General features: G+C 33.5%; 2 protein-coding genes across 2 annotated transcripts in view; both read left to right on the plus strand.

Annotated features, from left to right (window-relative positions):
* Positions 1-10,961, plus strand: part of ttc21b (tetratricopeptide repeat domain 21B) — a 52,943-nt gene extending 41,982 nt beyond the window's left edge. Inside the window, 15 exon segments of the mRNA XM_056466054.1 lie at positions 353-371; positions 374-463; positions 465-485; positions 487-518; positions 1,882-1,975; positions 1,977-2,000; positions 2,002-2,037; positions 2,040-2,081; positions 4,164-4,226; positions 4,228-4,389; positions 6,135-6,144; positions 6,147-6,175; positions 6,177-6,263; positions 6,350-6,412; positions 10,396-10,961. Of these exon segments, the coding sequence (XP_056322029.1) occupies positions 353-371; positions 374-463; positions 465-485; positions 487-518; positions 1,882-1,975; positions 1,977-2,000; positions 2,002-2,037; positions 2,040-2,081; positions 4,164-4,226; positions 4,228-4,389; positions 6,135-6,144; positions 6,147-6,175; positions 6,177-6,263; positions 6,350-6,412; positions 10,396-10,518 (895 nt within the window). The 3' untranslated portion in view covers positions 10,519-10,961.
* Positions 10,962-15,071: 4,110 nt separating this feature from the next.
* galnt3 (UDP-N-acetyl-alpha-D-galactosamine:polypeptide N-acetylgalactosaminyltransferase 3 (GalNAc-T3)) overlaps positions 15,072-22,653 on the plus strand; it is a 56,093-nt gene continuing 48,511 nt past the window's right edge. The window contains exons 1-2 of the mRNA XM_056466055.1: positions 15,072-15,226; positions 21,799-22,389. Of these exons, the coding sequence (XP_056322030.1) occupies positions 21,893-22,389 (497 nt within the window). The 5' untranslated portion in view covers positions 15,072-15,226; positions 21,799-21,892. The remainder of the gene's footprint in view (positions 15,227-21,798; positions 22,390-22,653) is intronic.

The raw sequence follows: 22,653 nt of genomic DNA on the forward strand, positions 1-22,653 counted from the left end.
GACAACCCCGGATTAATAAAGAGACTAAGACAATAAGAAAATGTATGAATGAATAAATGTATGATGCTGATAATTTTTTACTTTGCATCACAGGAATAAATAGCATTTTAACAATATGCTTGCATTTAAACTAACCTTTACATTTTAATATTTCATGCATTTCTTTCTGCAGCAAGGAGATCTGATTTTCATTTTCATATAATAAATTTATGTACCCTTAACTTCAGCTCTGTTTGCTGAATGGGATACAAGTAAATCTCATGAATTTATATTTCACTCTACAGTCATTCTTATTTTTTATTCAGAATTTGATACACACATGTATAAAAGAATGATCTTCTGCTTCTCAAAGGTACACTGGTGAACCCAATTGATGGGTTTGCGTCACTTTAACAAAGCCCGTAAAGACAACGACTGGGGCCAGAATGCTGTTTACAACAGATTGAGATTTTGCCTCAACCCTGGACAACGAAACCATTTGAGGATAGAGTGTTTGAGAACCTGGACGGAGACATGGGGTGATGTGTTTTTAAATTCCTTTTGCATAATCTGAAATCCAGATAGGGCAACACGGGGCTCCAGTGGTTGCACGTCACCTCACCAGCAAGAAGGTCACTGATTCGAGTCCTGGCTGGGCCAGTTGGAATTTCTGTTTGGAGTCTGCATGTTCTCCCTCTGTCGGCGTTAGTTTTCTCTGGGTGCTCCAGTTTCCCCCTCAGATCAAAGACATGCAGTATAGGTGAATTGGATTAACTAAATTGTTCCGTACTGTATGAGTGTGTGTAATTGTGAGAGTGGATGGGTGTTTCCCAGTGCTGGGTTGCGGCTGGAAGGGCATCCGCTGCATAAAACAAATGCCGGATTAGTTGGCGGTTCATTCCGCTGCGGCTAAGGCACTAAGCCAGAAAAAAATGAATGAATGAATGAATGAATGAATGAAATCAAGATTAAATTTTACCCTTTTTATAAGATATAAAATAAGCTTTTGGTGTCTTCAGAATGTGTCTGTAAACATTTAGACATTTTGGGGTCAGAGGAAAGTGTTGCTGTTTTTGTAGCCTGTGCCTTAAGGTGATTCTGCTTAGCCACCATTCCGACATGCGTGTCTGCTTCTGCTGCGGCACGTGAGATAAACAGCAGTCAGTGACAGAAACAGGTACAAATGAAGCAGAGATCAAGTTTATTAGTCAAAAATACCATGTAAGCTTATTTGATGTATTTGTTGTGGAGTTTATTCAAGCCTTTCTGCAATGATGAGTCACACAAATACTGTTACAAAGTTCACAGTACACACACACACACACACACACACACACACACACACACACACACTACACACACACACACACACACACACACCCCACACACACATTAACTTTGCACTGTTTTTGCACATCTACTTGCGGCAATTGGCACAGGATACAAGTTAATATACACTGCTATATGGATATCCATTATGCTACTGTACAAAATAAACCAGATTTAATGCCCACAAACCGGGCTCCTGTTGTGTGTTTGACACATCGGAGAGTTGAACAGATCTTTTAATCCCAGTTTCTTTGCAAATCCTGTTCTGTGGACATGTTTATATGTGTTACTATGGATACATGACTAATTTGCGTCTGTCAATCAGTTTGTTGAGCGGGGAAAACCGCAAATCTACGTTGCAGTGGGCCTCAAATCGCTGGGATTTGGATCGTATTTTAACATTAGGGAATTTTTTAAAAAGAGACTTGTTGGGTTTCTATCACTCCAATATGACTGTAACACCCACTATGCACACACACAGTTCTGTTCAGACATCTTTCAAAGTTGATTTGGAGTCATAGGTGCACTTTAATGTACCCATACTAATAAAGTATGTGTTTTGCTTGAGTTCAGGAACTCCACAGAGAAGCAGGAGTCTGAGCAGCTGGCCGTGAGAACAGCAGAGAAACTCTTAAAGGAGCTGAAGCCACAAAACCCAGCAGGACACGGTTCAGCTGCGCATCCTGGAGAACCTACTGCTGTCTGGCCACCAAACAGAAGGCCAACGTTGGGAAAGAGCTCTCAACGTCTTCATCGAGATCGCAAACACTGAGGTTTATAGGCATCACATGATAGGACATGAATGCATGTGCATCCAAATAATATACCTGAATCACACTTCAGCACCAAATATATACTAGCATTAGAATGTTTATTTAAAAGCATGCATTGTAATGATCAAATTCAGAGTTCAGTCACACTTTACAATAAGGTTTAGTTAATGTATTTACTAACATCAGCTAAGAATAAACAATATTTGTACAGCATTTATTAATAATCATAATTCTACTTTTACTCATCTATTATTAAAATCCAATTTCTGGCTTGTTATCATTTGTTAATACTCTGAGTTAACATGAACTAACAATGCACAACTTATTAATATCTGTATATATTTACTGTATGTATTATTCGTTGTTTGTTCATGTTAGTAAATCCGTTAGCTCTAAAATGAAACTAATACAACCTTGTTGTAAGGTGACGCAGTGGCGCACGTAGGTAGTGCTGTCGCCCTCACAGCAAGAAGGTGCTGATTCGAGCCTCGGATGGGTCAGTTGGCGTTTCTGTGTGGAGTTTGCATGTTCTCCCTGCGTTCGCGTGGCTTTTCTCCGGGTGCTCCGGTTTCCACCACAGTCCAAAGACATGCTGTACAGGTGAATTGGGTAGGCTAAATTGTCCATAGTGTATGAGTGTGAATGAGTGTGTGTGGATGTTTCCCAGAGATGGGTTGTGGCTGGAAGGGCATCCGCTGCGTAAAACGTGCTGGATAAGTTGGCGGTTCATTCCGCTGTGGCGGCCCCGGATTAATAAAGGGACTAAGCCGACAAAAAAAATGAATGAATGAATGAACCTTGTTGTAATGTGTTACCAAGACTTCTGTGTAAAATAAAATTTGTGCTTTTGCACATTTCTGTTCATCAAAGAAACCAATACATTATAGATTGCACAAAAATGTGAAGCAGCACACTTTTTATATGATTTTTAATCATCACTACCTGACAAAGTCTTGTCGCCTATCCAAGTTTTAGGAACAGCAAATAATAACTGACTTCTAGTTGATCATTTGATATCAGAAGTGGCTTATATGAAAGGCAAAAGCCTCTAGATTGCGCTTATTTTACAACATAAAATATGATCATGCCTTAATTTTTAATATTTATTTAAGACAGTAAGGTCTTGCTTAAACAAAAGTTTCATCACTTCACAGAAATAATGTCCAGTATAGAATATGTCGTCTATGCTGCAGTGGAAACAGAATGAATATTGTGTCTGACTCCATCATGAGCTTGGAGGACTGCATCCATACATCTCTGCAATGACTCAAATCACTGATTAATAAAGTCATCTGGAATGGCAAAGACAGCGTTCTTGCAGGACTCCCAGAGTTCATCAAGATTCTTTGGATTCATCTTCAATGCCTTCCTCCTTTTATTTACCCCAGACATGCTCAATAATGTTCATATCTGGTGACTGGGCTGGCCAATCCTGGAGCACCTTGACCTTCTTTGCTTTCAGGAACTTTGATGTGGAGGCTGAATTATGAGGAGCGCTATCCAGCTGAAGAATTTGCCCTCTCCTGTGGTTTGTAATGTAATGGGCAGCACAAATGTCTTGAAACCTCAGGTTGTTGATGTTGCCATTCACTCTGCAGATCTCTCGCACACCCCCATACTGAATGTAACCCCAAACCATGATTTTTCTACCTTCGTGCTACTTTTCCAAATGATCAACTAGAAGTCAAGTTATTATTTGTTGCTCTTACAACTGAGATTGACGACAAGACTTTTGTCAGGTAGTGTATATTGATTGATCATGTAACAGTGACGACTGGTGTAATGATGCTAAAAATTCAGCTTTACTTCACAGAAAGGAAAAAACAGATTTTACTGGATCACAAACGGTCAAATAGGACTTTTTTTTTCCAGTTTGAGGTCTGGCTACTAAGAGTGACACCTAAATTTTGCACCAATAAATGCCAAATAGTACTGTATTTTGTAATAAAACATTCAGCAATAATTGCAACAAGAACATTTCATTTATCACATGTCTGGTCATGGACATCTTTTAAAGAGCATGATAACATTAATGGTGTATAGATATATTAGTAGGTGTTTTTTTCTGTCTGTGTATTGCAGAAAGATCACGTTCCTTCTCTTCTGGCCATGGCCACTGCATACATGATCCTGAAACAAACCCCTCCGAGCCCGAAACCAGCTGAAACGCATCGCTAAGATGAACTGGAACATCATTGATGCGGATGAGTTTGAGAAGAGCTGGCTGCTGCTGGCCGATATTTACATCCAGTCTGGGAAATACGACATGGCAGGAGATCTGCTGAAGAGATGCCTGCGCCACAACAAGGTGACCACACATTCACCAGGAAATAATAAACAGTGTTGTTTGCATGAGGCTTTTTATTTCACGATTTTTGCTGGATGTTCTGCTGAAAAATAAGATTTTGTGAATATTGTAGTATATAGTAGTATATAAAATATGTATTATATAGTAGTATATTATTATATTAGGGCGACCACAGTGGCTCAATGGTTAGCACCGTTGCCTCACAGCAAGAAGGTCATGGTTTTTTATTGGATTTTATTTATATAAATAATTACTTAATGTAAGTAATTGGTCTGCTTCTCAGATTTGTATATGTAGTAGATTCATATTCAATTTAATAATAAATCAGTTAAATTGAATGTATTTCAATAAAAAATGTAATATAATATAATATATATAATATAATATAATATAATATATATAATATAATATAATATAATATAATATAATAATGGTCACACGGTGACTTCTCACAGTCATTGGTGACTTCTCACAGCAAGAAGGTTGCTGGTTCGCGTCCCGGCTGGGTCAGTTGGCATTTCTATGTGGATTTTGCATGTTCTCCCTGTGTTGGTGTGGGTTTCATCTGGGTGCTCCGATTTTCCCCACAGTCCAAACACATGCAGGATAGGTGAATTAAATAAACTAAATTGTCTGTAGTGTATGTGTGTGAATGAGTGTATGGATGTTTCCCACTCAATTAGTACTGTATTATGTTATAAAAATAAAACAGTATTATATTATATTATATTATATTATTATATATATTATATATTATATTATATATATATTATATTATATTACTAGTGCTCTAGGGAATATGGTATTTTCCCATTTTATTTTCCTTATTTTTAATTTGCAACATGATGCACGTCTAGTAAAAATACTAGATCATCAGAAAAACCTACATGAACTTTATTTATTTGATTATTAAAATGTGTAAAGTGTTACCATTTTAACTGATATTTTATAATACGTTCCTTTTAGTTTATTCATTAATTAACATTAAACAGCAATAAGTAAAACGCGTATTTATTTATTTAAATGTATTTACTTTAAGTATATGTTAAGTATAAAAGGGTAAAATTATTGAAAATAAGTTAATAATCACTAGTTATGATCAGGGCTATTTAAAAAATAAATCCAATTCAGTGAAAGTTGGTATTTTTATCTTAATGTTTTTTTCTTAATATTATTTGACACATTATATTCATATTTAAGGGTTAAATTGTGAAAATACAATATTTTTAGTAGTTATAGAAATCATAACTTTAATAAACAATAACTTTCATAATATTAACATTAATAAATTGTTATTAAAATAATATGTTTAATAATAATAATAATGATAATAATAATAATTATTATTATATTATTGTTTAAAAATCAGCTTTTTCTAAAAAATATAAAAATAAAATAAAAATCTAAATATAATACACTTTTATTAAAATAACAGTGACATTATAAAAAGAAGCAAAGTAAAGGTATAATCCTTTTTGGTAGTTATAATCAGAATTATTAAAATGTCAATATACAGATAATCCTATGAGGATATATGTGTGACTTTATTTTTTTAATTGACAAAATATGGTAAATATTAGTTATTAAATTACATCTTTCTGTTGTTACATTGTATTAGCAGATGTTATTTTGTTATTAGCTAATTTACTGTTGTATTAATAAATACTTGTTTAAAATGCTTAGTTCATGATGTCTAAGCGTATTTTAACTCTGCTATGCTGATGTTTTAACATGTTCAACACTAGTCCTGCTGTAAGGCTATGAGTACATGGGCTACATTATGGAGAAAGAAAGAGCAGTCCTTCAGAGATGCTGCCATGAATTATGAAATGGCCTGGAAGTACAGCAATCAAACCAACCCTACGATCGGTGAGATTACAGCTGCTCTGAACCGTCCTCATGTGTGTTTACAATCATATCACTCACTAACACTCACTGCGTCATCTTTGTTTACCAGGACAAGCTTGCCTTCAACTACCTGAAGGCCAAAAGACACGTGGATGCTATAGATGTGTGCCATAAAGTGAGTATAGAAGAAATCCTGCTGCCAATATGAACATATATATAAAATGAATATATATGCCAATATGAATATATAAATATATGCACGGCAAAAATACCATCATACTTTTGCAGATATTTAAGAACATGCTAAGGGAATATATTGTTTATCTGAAAAGCAATGTGATAAAGAATGTCTTTCTTTGTTTGTTTGGCCTCTATAATCAGCCCATTGCCAGTTTACTCCTTTAACTTGGTAAAGAGTCTTTTGTTGCGTCACTTGTGTATTGTAGTGTGGTGTAGGCTCGATGATCAGGCCCACTCGCTCATATTGGTGTTGTCAAAACAAGCTTTTATTTTGAATGTGATTAGTCACAATTAATTTTGCCTAGCAATTTTTTTTATATCTATTAATTACTTACAGGTGCAGTATTTAAGTTTGACACCCAGTGGTTGAACTAGGTATTGTAGGCCTGGTTCAAAACACACTCAAGCGCAGGTTGCCAGATTGAAGGAATATTTCCATAAAAAGGGGTTTTTGTTCTAATCAACACCTGAAATTGAAATATTAGAAATGGCTTCAATTTCTTGCAGCTGAACAACAGGATAAACTATGATCATCTCAGGTACACCTCGTGTGCTTTATTCAGAGTTAAATACAAATAGTGTGAGTTTGAATGCTGTTTTACATGACATTTATTTCCATAATACTGAAGCAGCTGCAGATAGTCTTGAGAATAAAATAAATCATTTTAAATTCAACTCTAGAACTGTGACTCTGCAAGCCAACACACATCAGTGATTCAGCATCTACATTTAATAATGTTAAAGAAGTTTAATATGTGTTAGTTAGATTATAAGCCATACCACTTTTGTGAGTGAGTGCACTATTCTGTGCTTCTGAATGGCTGTGTATTTAAAATCCTGTCGTGTTTCGTCTTGTTGCCAAATAGCCAAATTGCTTGTCATTGCAATACTCGTCACGTAGTGTGTGTTTGGACACAGGCTTAGAATGTAATCTGCTTACCGAATGTTTACGTTCGCAACATTTATTTGCTAATTAATAACCACCTCATGTGGAACTTTGAATCTGCGTCTCATTTCGGAGTCTGCTACTGTCCACTGGAGAGGGCATTTCAGTCACGAACACACACTTTGAGAGCCTTCCTGACTGAATGACTGAAATATGCGGTTTTCCACCATGGCAACCCTGGGTGCTGAAATATAATTGGCTAAACTGGCATTGAGCGAGTTAAATGACCAAAACAAAGACAGATGTTCCAGCACGTAATGCACATGTTCAAAGCAGAACTTTAGCATTGTTTTTCAGATAAACATGTTCACTCAGCATGTTTATTAAATATCTGCAAACATATTATAGCATTTTTATGCCTCAAAAACTTAAATACAGCACTTTAAAAAATAAATGACATTATGTTCAAAACACTGTAGAAATGCTGCATATACAATATGTAGCCAGTAAAGGCCTACTTTTATGCACTGTAAAAAATGCAGGGTTCCTCACAATTCATGCATGTTGTCCCAACACAAATAAAGTTAACTTAACACTTCTAACAAATTTATGTGAATTAAACATAAAAAAATTAAGTTGTGCCAATGAATCTCAAGAATTGTGTTGTTTCTGCTCATTTTAATTAAGTAGTTTGAACGAGCAAAAAAACTATTTTTTTTGAGTGTGTGTACGCATGAACAATACCCTACATGTTGTTTCCCAAATCTTCGGAATTGTAACATTTTATTGCGATCTTACACTATTAAAAAAGACCTAAAGTCAAGACAACAAATAGCTAAATTAATAAATATAAATGTATAAATAATAATAAGGTGGCACGGTAGCGCTGTCGCCTCACAGCAAGAAGGTCGCTGGTTTAAGCCTCAGCTTAACCTTCGTTCATTCATTCATTTTCTTTTCGGATTAGTCCCTTTAATAATCTGGGGTCGCCACAGCGGAATGAACCGCCAACTTATTTCACTTATTCAATTTTAGCACACCCAGTTCCCCTGTACCACATCTTTGGACTGTGGGGGAAACCGGAGCACCCGGGGGAAACCCACGCAAACACGTGGAGAACATGCAAACTCTACACAGAAATGCCAACTAACCAAGCTGAGGCTCGAACCAGCAACCTTCTTGCTGTGAGGCGAACGTGCTACCCACTACACCACCGCATCGCCTATATAACGTTCATTTAAAAAAGCACATAAAAAGTTAATGTAGGATAATGTTATCTTCAGAGAGCTTCCTGACCCCAGAGCTCTACATGCCGTATGTACAGATGAATGAAAGTTTAAAGCTATGTGTTTGCTACTTTTGCACTCTTTGTCTTATTAGTGAAGTAAAATCACTGTCCATTCAGGTAATCCTCTTTCCCTTTTCTTCCATGTGTTCAAAAATAATGAGAATATTTCCATCTCAGAAATGTAAGGCTCTGCCATCTTCATTTCTGTCCGTTCCTGCTTTCTCTCATTGAGTGTGATTCAATGATCATTTTAATTCAGTAATTTATTTTTCGAAACAATCTCTTTTCTAAACTATGAAGTAACTCGCATTACATTTTTTTAAAAAGTAACACACATATTATTACTTCATTTTTACAAGTAATGCATTACTTTACTCGTTACTTAGACAAGTAATATTATTACAGAACTCGCGTTACTTGTAATGCTTTACCCCCAACACTGTTCATACTAAAACTTGATGCTAACCACTGCGCCACCACGCCGCCCACATAATACAATTAAGGCAGCAGTATTTTTTACAATATAGTTGGCTAATGATGGTTTTGGGAAACGCACTCCAGATTACCATAGCAAGCTCTCGAGTTTTGTTACTGAATTACCTTCAAAGTCAGTGTTAGGGCAAGTTACTTTAGAAAGTAATGCATTACAGTATTGAGTTACTCCCCAAAAAAGTAACTAGTTGTGTTACTAATAGTTACTTTTTATGAAAAGTAATGTTACGTTACTTTTGAGTTACTTTTGCGTTACTTAACTTGCAGGGCTTTTTTCTTCTTTTTTATAAAGAGTAGCTCTGCAATGACCAACACACTCACTATATAACCTTCGTTCATTTATTCATTTTCTTTTCGGATTAGTCCCTTTAATAATCTGGGCTCGCCACAGCGGAATGAACCACCAAATATCCAGCATATGTTTTACGCAGCAGATGCCCTTCCAGCTGCAACCCATCACTGGGAAACACACACTACAGTCAATTTTTAGCACACAGCCAATTCCCCTGTAACCACATCTTGGACTGTGGGGGAAACCGAGCACCCGGGGAAACCCACGCAAACATGAGGAGAACATGCAAACTCTACACAGAATTGCCAACTAACCAGCTAGGCTCGAACCAGCAACCTTCTTGCTGTGAGGCGAACGTGCTACCCACTCCACCACCGCATCACCTATATAACATTCATTTACCTTAAAAAGCACATGAAAAGTGAATGTAGGATAATGTTATCTTCAGAGAGCTTTCCTGACCCAAGAGCTCTACATGCCGTATTTACAGATGAATGAAAGTTTAAAGCAACGTGTTTGCTACTTTTGTACTGTTTGTCTTATTAGTGAAGTAAAATCACTGTCCATTCAGGTAATCCTCTTTCCCTTTTCTTCCATGTGTTCAAAAATAAGAATATTTCCATCTCAGAAATGTAAGCCTCTGCCATCTTCATTTCTGTCCATTCCTGCATTCTCTCATTGAGTGTAATTCAACGATCATTTTAATTCAGTAATTTATTTTTCGAAACAATCTCTTTTCTAAACTATGAAGTAACTCGCATTACATTTTTTTAAAAGTAACACACATATTATTACTTCATTTTTAAAAAGTAAGCATTACTTGTTTACTTAGAAAACTCGCGTTACTTGTAATGCGTACCCCAACACTGTTCATAGTAAAACTTGATGAATCAGATGCAAACTTGATAAAGCCTGTTGATCTTCTTCTTTCTTGTGTATTTCTTTAAACCTCGTCCTCAGGTTTTGGACGCACATCCCAACTATCCACGCATCAGAAAAGACATCTTGGACAAAGCAAGAGCAAGCTTTAAGATCATGACAGGAAGAGCAGTGTGGTTTGTGTGTGCTGGTGCTCAATCATGATTTCATCTATAAACTCATAAAGAGCATTAATGAGTATCAGTATAAGTTGTATAAATTTCTACATCCAGTGTTTACTCAGCATTACGCATAGTGTGCTATTTTTTAACATGTATATATAATTAAATAAACTTTTAAAATGTTCAAGTCAGCAGTGATCTCGTGCATTATCAGTATGCTGTTTCTGATGTGTGCTGTGCAGAATACTGAATCCCACAGTGCTGTGTGCTTGACCTGCATTTAATGTGTCTCATTTTGTATCTTTATTTGCTCCCACCGGAAAATGTAATGCAAAATGCAAACAGTTTTTATTTCCAGGACAATCATTGCATGCCATTCCCATGCAACAGAGAGGTAAATTAAATAATAAGTCATTTCTTTTTCCATTACAGATTACAACTCATTACAACCATATGATTTTGCTGTCCACAACAGATCTTTAAGGACGTTTATTTAATATGACAACATACAATTATTAAACACTGTCACAAATGTTGTAGCTTAAATTTGGGGGAAAAACTATCATTACAATTATTTTAAATGATGTATTGAATAAATATAGCTAAGCTTCATAATCTATAGTTCTCTTCTTTAAACCACCCCAAATGATTTTAATATTTAAAATGTATTTATATTATTATGTTAATTATATTAAAAGTATAATCAGTCATAATTGTTTACATTTGACATTTTTATATGTAATATTTTATACAGTTCTATAAAAACTATTCCATAACAAATCCAGCAAATATATTGACATTTCAACTAATTGCATTACTTATATTCATATTTGACTTATATATGAATATTACCGTATATTATATATATATATTTTTTTTTTTTTGAAAATAAATATTTTTTATCCATTTCTCAGTGAATATAGGTGGAATATTGTTGCATTTAAACATTTATTAAACAGATATATTTATTAAAATAATATTTTAGTACCAAACATATTAGAAATTGAACAATAATACAATTAAATTCCAGCAAAATATTGCAAAAAAAAAAAAAAAATTACAACCTTCAAAATTTCAACTAAATTTTGGCTTCAGTACTGACTAATCTAATGTATATGCACAAATATAATATTGTAGCTTCCTATTAAACATATGAATTTCAAAGATTTGTGAGGGTTGTACTTATATATGCTGAGCACACACACACACACTATATATATATATATATATAATATATATATATATATATATATATATATATATATATATATATATATATATATATATATATACAAAGATAAAATAAATCAGTTATTAGACATAATTTATTAAAACTATTATGTTTAGAAATGTGTTGAAAAAATCTTCTCTTCATTAAACAGAAATTGGGGAAAAAAATAAACAGGGGAGCTAATAATTCTGACTTCATATATACACACTCAAAGAAAAAGGTACACAGTTGTACAAATAATGTCCCTTAAGGAACAGATTTGTACCTTTGTAAAGTTGTACTCTTATGGTACAGAAAAGACCTCATGATACTGTTATGTGCCTTTTATGGTACACAAATACCATGAAATGAAGGTTACACAATTGTTCTTATAACACAGGTACAAAAGTGTTGGAACAACTACTACTTTATTACACATCCTATGAAATAAATATTACTGGAAAGGCAAAGTGATTTATGAATAATACCATATTAAAACATGAATCCACATTTAAAAGCATATGTTTAATGAAACTCATAAACATGAATTATTAAGGTCTATAAAACAAAACAACTGATAAAACAAAACTTTAGGTATGGTAAACTAACATTTAAGCATTTTAATAACATTTGGTCGGCATTTTCTGATAAATACATTTCATTATTGATATCTGCACCTTTTGGCGTTTGACTAACCACGACACACGTGAGCTGGCAAAAGTCCTGCATATGCAAAGAGTTCATGCGACATTTTAGTATTGTAAAGCTAATCAAATATTTTGCATATCTCGGTACAACACTTTAGCTAATTCTATTTATTTATTTTAAAATTAAGTAAATCAAATGAACTTTTAAGTAATTACGAAGGTATTGTGTGAAAATTGGAGAATAAAAGTTTTATGTTGTACATGGAAGAAGTGTTTCTGTAACATTTTTGTGAAAGTGTTGTGAATGTTCAGCACAAAACAGATCTTTGATTGATGTTAAAGTATTTTTTATTCTTATTGTAAATGGAAAAGCCACATTTTACACAAAAAAGAAACTTATTAAAAATGTTCAAAAATGCGGTGGAATTACTGAAATCAAATTGACCCATTTTGGATGGAGCAAAATTCCTTTAAATAGTTCTTGAAGGAAACATTTGACACTGTTAAGGTACAAAGTGTCTTGCCACTGTAGTGGTACATTCATGGATACAAATGTTGTACCTTTGATGAAGCTATAATATTGTATCTGCAGGTGTTAAAAACTAAAGGTACATTTTGGTTTCCCCATTGTACAATCGTGTCCTTAAAGGTATAAACTGCAATGGTACAAATTAGTTTCTTTTGTCTTAGGGTACAATTCTGTTTTCATAAAAAGGAACAAAAATTTTCTTTTCTGAGATGTGAACACTTAAATTAAAGCAAAATATTGCAAAAACATTACAACCTACAAATTTCAACTACATTTTTTCAATCATTTTGCTTCTCTGTTTTTTCTCTTTTAAATTTGTATTTAATATTTTTCTATAAAATATTAAATTTGGCTGTATGAGTTTTGTGACCTTTATCTTAAGTATTTTTGATAGATTAGCTCCAGATTTGGCTTCAGTACTGACTAATCTAATGTATATGCTCAAATAAAATATGTATAGATTCCTTTATAAGTATGAAATATAAGATAGATATGTGAGGGAGTCTACTTATATATGCTGAGCACTGTGTGTATAGAATGATATACTCAGGGAATCAAGTACTTATTTAGTATACAGTATGTTGACATTAAGTTATGAAGTTATTATTTATATCACATTATAACAGTTATACAGATACAACATAGTCTCAAAAATGTTAACTTTTTCCAATGTTTACAAAACAATTTTAGCTAACAGTTGTTAAAGTAAAGAAATATAATAGTGCATTACATCTACATCAGTCTGAAAGTCCGATAGTAAACTTTGCGAAGCTATTCCCAGTGATTCATACCTCAAGCTCCAGCAAGATGTCAGTCATTCTCGCTAAACTCGAGCACAGGGAGATTGAATAAGAAAAGACACAGCGTGAAATGTGAAATGTCCAGTGTCTACAGATGAACACTCTGAGCCTCTCTGGTATTCTTCTCTTGTCCGGTCGTGTCCGGTTTCTTTCTTTGCCTTGCAAACACAGGAGCTCTTTATGAGTCCATGTGCACGGGGACGCGCTGATTAAACCCTCAGCCTCGGTGTGTCTGGTAAGTGTTTTTACATCTACCTAATGTTTCATTGGGGTGATTTATTGTGGTAACATGTCTAAGTGAGATACAAAAGTGAGTTTATTCTCGGATGTGATCCATCATGATGTCAGATGCCGAGCGGCGGGGTTTGTAGTCATTCAGCTGGACAAATCAGTTCTCAGACATGGAAAACGCGATGTCAGTGTTTTGTTATAGTCTAATAATAACGTTAACGTATATTTACATTGATTTAGAGTTTGAAATAATCTGTAAACTCCAATAATTAAGACTTGTACACTATCAAATGAAAGTAATGTTTTACATATTTGAGTTTATAAACTAATTTTAGTAGGGTTTAAAACATTTTAGTATGTTTGCAATCCGAAGGCTACGTTAACGTTAGCTTTCACCTGAACTTATCGAAACAAGTTGTTTGAGATAGGGTTTTCTGTTTTGTTCGTATAGTTTATATAAAAAAATATTTATTGCTTTTAAATTCATTTTTTAGAGATTAGTTACACATTTAAAGTATATAAAGGGACTTTTGTAATAAAAAGGGTCTTGAATTTGATGATAGCGGCGCTACTTCATTACTCTTCATTATGGCGTTCCCGCTCCATGTTTCCTAGCAACAACGCAGCAGAGCGCGTGCCCGTAAGAATCCTGTTACAAAAACAAAAAAGTAGGATTTATTTGTAAACATGTATTATAAATAATGACTTAAAATGTCTAGAATGCCAAAAATAATTGTGTAACTTTCGTAATGAAGACATATGTATAAATACATGTCCTCATAAATGATGAGTTTGTGACGTCATTTTTATTAAATTTTTATTTTTATTTTTATTAAAATAAAACCAAAGCTTGAACTCTCGGTTTTATATTTGCTATTGGCGAAAATAAAGCCACTGGTTAGTCCTGCTTTAGCTTTACTTATTTATTTGCTTAACTTTTTGTCGCCCTAACAGCAAACAAAGCAGCAATATATGATTTGCTGGACCTGGACGATAATAATTCCTAATAATTCACTCCATGTATTTGGCCTTACAAAGAGACGTCATGATCTATTTTGAAGCACCCCAAACGAAACCTTTAAAATAGAAGAGCCACATTCTTTAGCCTTGACACTGCTGGTCTCTCCCTAACAGAATGAAGGCACATGTGGCGGTGACGCAGGCGTTACTCAAGCCCCGCCCCTTTACCTGAAAGACGCGCACCTGGATCCAACGACGCGGAAGTCCGGCTGAGAGATTCTGACTCCGGTTTGACATCGCTGTGCACAGAGCAGTCGCTGGTGAAGATTAAAACTCTTTTGGAAATGAACTTGGACTCATTTGAGGAGTATTCGGTATGTCTTACTGCTTCTTTACTGTCTAGAATTCATGACGGTTCATCATGTTTGTTGGATACGAAAACTGAAGTGTTTGGACTGATGGTGTTCGTGTTTTATGATGATAAACTCCAAACTGACTTAACATTTAGTCCTTAAGGAAATATATATTATTTGTTTGTTTAAATCTCTTGATTACTTTCCCAACATCATGTTAAATGTCTAAATTGATATATATAGCTGTAATATATATTCAGTTATATACCTCCTGGATCAACACCAGCACACTAAAATGATCATTAAAAGCATTTAAACTGACAAAAAACTAGTTAAATTACTAAAGAATTCCCATATAATTGGTTTTATTTACATTATCTTGGCATAAACATTAGAAATGTATCTATTAATGTTCAAATGTATAGCGGTAATACACTGTTTATTGTTTAAAGAAGTAAATAAATCAGTAACATTCCTCCTGGATCAACACCAGCACACTAAAATGATCATTAAAAGTATATAAATTGACAAAAAACTAGCTAAATTACTAAAGAATTCACATATAATTGGTTTTATTTACATTATCTTGGCATAAACATTAGAAATGTCTATATTGATATCCAAATAGCTGTAATACACTGTTTATTGTGTAAATAAATAAATAAATCAGTAACATCCCTCCTGAATCAACACCAGCAGACTAAAATGAGCATTAAAAGCATATAAATTGACAAAAAAACTAGTTAAAATACTAGGCCCACATGGAATCTGCACGCGCAGAATTCCACAGATTTTTAGCCCATCATTAATTCTGTTTATTTAATTGTGTAAATGTGTGTTAATTTATATTTATTCAGTTTTTAAAATTAATTTGAGCAATATTACTGATTAATATGGAAATGTTAATGTAATTTATTCACAAAACAGTTTGTAAATTAATATTTTCTGTCTTTTAGTAGAGATATTATATAGAAGACTTGCTTTGTTTACCAAATAAAGTGGATCTAATTGGATTTGCATTGTAAACATTTTTAGTTATGATACTCCCAAAATCATTCCACATAAATCCGCAGATTTTTAACAAAATTCTGCGCAGAAATATCAAAAAATGTCAGCAGATTCCGTCTGGGCCTATAAATTACTAAAGAATTCACATATAATTGTTTTTATTTACATTGACTTGGCATAAACATTGGAAATGTCTATATTGATGTACAAATGTATAGCTTTAATACACTGTTTATTGTTTATAGAGATAAATAAATCAGTAACATCACTCCTGGATCAACACCAACACACAAAAATGATCATTAAAAGCAAATAAATTGACAATAAACTAGTTAAATTACTAAAGAATACACGTAAAAGTTTTTTTTTAATTTACATTATGCTGGCATAAACATTAGAAATGTCTATATTGATGTCCAAATAGCTGTAATACACTGTTTATTGTTTAAAGCCATAAATAAATCAGTAACATCCCTTCTGGTTCAACACCAGCAGACTAAAGCGATCATTAAAAGGATGTAAATTGACAAAAATCTAGTAAAATTACTAAAGAATTCGCATATTATTATTTTTTATTGACATTATGCTGGCATAAACATTAGAAATGTATATACTTGTGTCCAAATGTATAGCTATAATAAACTGTTTATTGTAAAAAAAAATTAAATAAAATACATAAATAAATCAGTAACATGCCTCCTGGATCAACACCAGCACACTAAAACGATCATTAAAAGTATATAAATTGACGAAAAACTAGTTAAATTACTAAAGAATACACACTTATGTATATTTTATTTATATTAACTTGGCATAAACGTTAGAAATGTCTCTATTGATGTCCAAATTGCTGTGATAAACTGTTTATTGTTTTTCTTAAAAAAAATCAGTAGCATTCCTTCTGGATCAACACCAGCACACTAAAATGATCATTAATAATATAGAAATTGATTAAAATTGTTAAAATACTACAGAATACCCACGTATATATTTTTTATTTACATTATGTTGGCATAAACATTAGAAATGTCTAAACTGATGTCCAAATGTAGCTGTAATAAACTGTTTATTGTTTTTTTTTATTCAAAATTTGCAGTAACATCCCTTCTGGATCAACATTAACACACTAAAATGATCATTAAAAGTATATTGACAAAACAAGTTAACTTTATAGCATACACATATGTATATATTTTTATTTACATTATGTTGGGATGTACATCAGAAGTAATGTAATTAAAAAAATGTAATTAAAAAAATGATGAAACTTTTTGATATTTGTAATATGATTAGTGCTTTTTGGAAAGTTTATAGTTTGGATTCAGGTATATGGTTTCCCAAAACAAACCCACACCCCCCATTTTCATTTTAATGCAATGTTAAATATCATATTGCACAATATTAATGCACTATTAAATGTCACATGCATATTCAGAGTTTTTGTCTTTTTTGTATTTGTCTTTAGAAAACTGCATTTTACTGACAACCCCTCTGGAACAAAACAAAAATGCATATAAATAGTCATTAGTTTTAAAAAAAGCTTTATTTTTATGAAGAGGATTTGGTATCTCTTACTGCTTCTTTACGGGCTAGAATTCATGACAGTTAATTACGTTTGTTGAACATGAAAACTGGAGTGTTTTGACTGATGGTGTTGGTGTGTTATGATGGTTAATTATGATTATCATGAAGATTCATAGTTGTATTTGTCTTTAGCAAACTGTCATTTTAATGACAACCCCTCTGGAACAAAACAAAATTGCATATAAACGGTCATTAATTTAAACAATTTTGTCATTTATTTATATATATATTTATTTAAATAATTTGCTTAATTTAATTTGTCTACTCACATTTGAATATCTAATATATGTAATATTTCCTATAATTATATAAAATATATTCAATATTAAATCAATTAATCAATAATCAATTAAATGTATCTATAAAGATACACTCAGAAATTAAGGTACGCAAGCTGTCACTGCAGTGGTACCCTTTCAAAAGGTTCACATTTATACCTAAAGGGTCCATATTGGTACCTCAAACATATATATTAGTACCTAAAAATTTTAAAAGTAACACTTTTGTACTTTTTAGGTACTAAGATGTACACTTGAGGTATTAATATGGACCTTATAGTTACAAATTTGTACCTTTTAAAAAGGTACCACCGCAGTGACAGCTTGCGTACCTTTATTACTGAGAGTGCATGTTAGGTAAACTTCCAGCCTATCTTTGTACTCTTCTTTGTCTTAGTTTAGGGAATTACCATCTACGCTTTTCCAAGTGTTTGCTTTTTAATATACATTGAGTTTGTACAGAGCTGGGGAAAACTCAATTTTCTTATTGTGCACCTTGTGCATGAAATAGTTTGCAAAAAGACTTAAAACTACATAAAATTGAAAATGGAATTTAAATGCATTATATAGAGAGTGGTATTGGAAGCATGTGATTGTTTTTAATGAGAGGACAGATGAAATGTTGTTATGTGGTGTCATGTATTTTAAAATTGTTTTACTGTATGGCTGTTTTTCCAAGTAATGGGAAAACATATGCTGGAATAGTTGGCGATTCATTCTGCTGTGGTGACCCAAAGTTAATAAAAGGACTAAGCCGAAAAGAAAATGAATGAATGAATGAATGAATGAATGGCTGTTACCTTGGCCAGGTCTCTCTTGTAAGAGACTTCCTGGTTAAATAATGGTAAAATAAATTGAATGTCATTGAATGTATTTCACTTAACAAACATGTATAATATAATATAATTCCAAGACATTAAGGTTACTAGTATAGAAAATGGATATATTATGCTGTTCTGTTTCAAATGATTTTACACATTATAAGAGGGAGACATGAACATGCTTTCTAGGAAAAACAAGAAGAACTGAAACAATTTAAGCAGAAATGACAAGTCTGATGTTTAACACTTTGATATGAGTGATACTTCTCACATTTATATATTTAATAGTTGCAATATTTTATATAATTCTGTCAAATAAATTCAATCTTAAATCAATCAAATATAATGTCATTGAATCTATTTCACCTAACAAAAATTTTTTTTTTTTTTCATTTATTAGACAACGCATAATTATATATAACTATAACTAGTATACTAAAGAGATCTAGTACTGTAACTAGTAAACAATGCATATTTTATGCATTTCAGTTTCGAAGTATTTCACACATTATAAGAGGGAAACCTTTCTAGACAAATAAAGAAAAGAAATTATAGAAAAAAAGATTTGACAAGTCTGATGTTTGTGATATGATTAATACTTTTCTATGGGTTAAAAAGGCCCAATTACCATTTGGAAAGTTTCTATAAAAAAATCCACTCCAAGGGGATGTTGTTAGAGAAATTATGTTCTCAAAAAATTGCCTCTCAAGTGAAGAATGATTTCCCAGCCACCTAAAAGGGTCTTAAATATCTAAGAAAACATTTATATTGGACGTTCAGAACTGGAGCTCCAACCTTTTCCGTTGTTGTCAGAAGTGTTTAACTTGTTGGAAGAGCTCAGCTGCTCGTACTCTACCCTACAGTACTGTATGTATCAATATCATGGACACCCTTACAATACCCTAGAATAATTATTTATTATTTAAAAATGTAGAGTGCTTTTTAAGAATACTCATATTGTTTTATTGGCAGTCGTTGCTCATAACAGCACTAAATCCTAGAACACTTAATAGGCAATTTATTTTCAAACATTTTTTCACGTTTCAATTTCCTGACCACAGAGCTACATTATATATAAACCCATACCCATCCTTGCTATACCCATTCATGTCTTAGGACAATTTTAAAAATCTTTTTTGATCCACTTCAAATGTTGTACATGCCGTACACCGTTCATTAAAAGTTTAAAACAATGTGCTACTTTTACAATGTTGCTACTTTTGTCCTTTTTGTCTTATTATGTAAAATCACTGTCTATTGAGACAATCCCCTTTTTTCCTTTTCTTCCATGCATTTAGAATAACTTCCATCACAGAAATACTATATTAGGCTCTGGCCTGCCATCTTGGTTTCTGAGTGTCCACGTGGAGAGCACATTTTCTCAGTGCGGAATTCAACCTCACTACATTCGTTTTAATTCAGCAATTTACTTTTTTATTGCTAATTAATTAAACTAAAAAGTGACTCGCATTACATTTTTAAAAAAGTAACTTAAACATTATTATTATTTTTTTTTATTGTTTTTTTATTGAAAGAAGAACAAGGTGAAATTATATATTCAAAGATTGCCCCCCCTCCCCTTCAAAAGAAAAAAGAAACAGTAATAATAATTAGATAAATAGACAGTTACAGTCACAGAGTTTTAAAAGTACAGTGAGGAAGTATTTACCATCAATGTTTGCCCATTGAGTTTGATTGCATTGCATTTAAGCATAGACCTTTTAATTTCCCAATTAGTTTTAGTTTGGAGGAAGTGTTACGCCTTTTTCAAAGAATGAGATCATTGGAAACTGAAACTATACTGTAAAAAAATGTTTGGTGGATCCTTTAAGACGGGGGTTTCCAAACCTTTCAGTGATTTTGGAGACCACTTGGAGATCATCCTCCTTGTTCAGTCATGGCCTGTATTTATTTTTAATGAATGTCAGTGCCGTAAAGGTGTCAAAAAGATTAACCCGGTGTCATAAAATCAATCTGCTGCATCTTACGCTATTGCTGTGTCTTTATTGTAATCCAATCGCAATCCGATCGCAATCCAATTGGAAAAAAAAAAAAGCTAAATAAATCTAAGACTAAAAGAATTTTATTTACATGTAGTTGTTTTTTTATGTAACTATTAACTACTATTTTTATCTTTTGGGGGTTATTGATAAAATATGGGAACTGTCTAATAGTGTAATAAAATTAATTTGATTTTTGAAAATCACCAAGTGACTCCCTCTCAATGAACCCCCCAGAGGATCCCGACCCCCATTTTGGTAACCACTGTTCTAAGAGAGTATTTAATTTCTCCAATCTCTAAAAACAGCATCATATCAATAAACCAGAGTGAAACTGAAGGTGGTTTACTTGATTTCCAATCATCTTCTCCGAGCCATAAGACATGTGAAGGCATAAGCCTCTTGATAATTACTGGACATGACTGTACCTTGTTCAAGTACTCCAAAAACTGCCATTTTCAAAACTAGGCCTGATGTCTTTATTATATGCCTCGCACAGAATTTAAAATATAGTTGTGAACTAATCAAACAGTCTGGAGCATGCCCAAAACATTTGAGCCAAATCTGCTTTAGCAGAATGACATCTCTCACATGTGTCACTTACATTTGTTTATATCTTGGAAAGTCTTGCCTTACTGTAGTAAACACTGTGGAGGACCTTGAATTGAATTAAGCTTAAGCGAGTGTAGGAGGTTATTCCATTTACTCTTAATAATGCATCGTTACAGGTTTCCTCTGAAATATCCACTCCCAAATTCTTTAACCATTCTGCATGGATTGTAATTATTTAATTTTTTTTGAGTTATGCATTACTTTACTTGTTACTTAATATTACGTAACTCGAATTACTTGTAATGCCTTAACACCAAGACTGGTCATGTTAACTTGTGTCTGGTTCACAGGTTTGACAGGTGGTGATGTTACGCTCAGGGTGTGTGCCGGGTGAAACTGTACAATTGACCACACTCTGAGCGCTCCGGTTTTGGCCTCAAGAGAATGACTTTCATCCGGAGGCTTCTGCGCAGGCGTCTGCACCCGCTGAAGCTGGCCATCGTGGCGCTGGTGTTCGTGACCTTTCTGTTCCTAATGCAGAGAGAAGTGGTCAGTCAGAACCCTCAGGACGAGCCCTGGCTCAGAGGGATTGTGGAGAAACGGGACGGTGTTTTGGGGATGGTGATGGGAGCTGTGAATAACTTCCGGGATGCCATGCCGAAGATGCAGATTAAAGCTCCGGTGAGGCAGCAGGAAAGCCAGGGCAGTCCGGCTTGTTTATCCGGGTATTACACGCCGGCTGAACTCAAACCCGTCCTGGAAAGGCCACCGCAAAACCCCAGCTCCCCGGGGGCTTCTGGGAAGGCTTTTCACACTGACAATCTGAGCTCGTCGGAGCAAAAAGAAAAGGAGCGAGGAGAGGAGAAGCACTGCTTTAATTTGTACGCTAGTGATCGGATCTCGCTCAGCAGAGACCTCGGGCCGGACACCAGACCTCCAGAGTATGTACACAATAGCAATCACACCTTAAAGGTCCCAGGAAATTAAAATAATGTTTGTTAGATGTTAGTAGGGCTGGGTGATATGGCCTTTTTTAAAAAAAAAACCCAGATTTTTTATATTTTTCCCTCACAAAAAAAAAAAAACTTTGAATTGAAGGATATTAACCTATATAATCTTATTATAACTAATTATAGAAAATAAAAATGCTAAAGTAAAAAAGCTGTCATTGAAAGATCAAATTTAACAAATTACATTTACATTTA

Source organism: Danio aesculapii, chromosome 9 (genome assembly GCF_903798145.1).
Source record: "Danio aesculapii chromosome 9, fDanAes4.1, whole genome shotgun sequence".
Taxonomy (NCBI): Eukaryota; Metazoa; Chordata; class Actinopteri; order Cypriniformes; family Danionidae; genus Danio; species Danio aesculapii.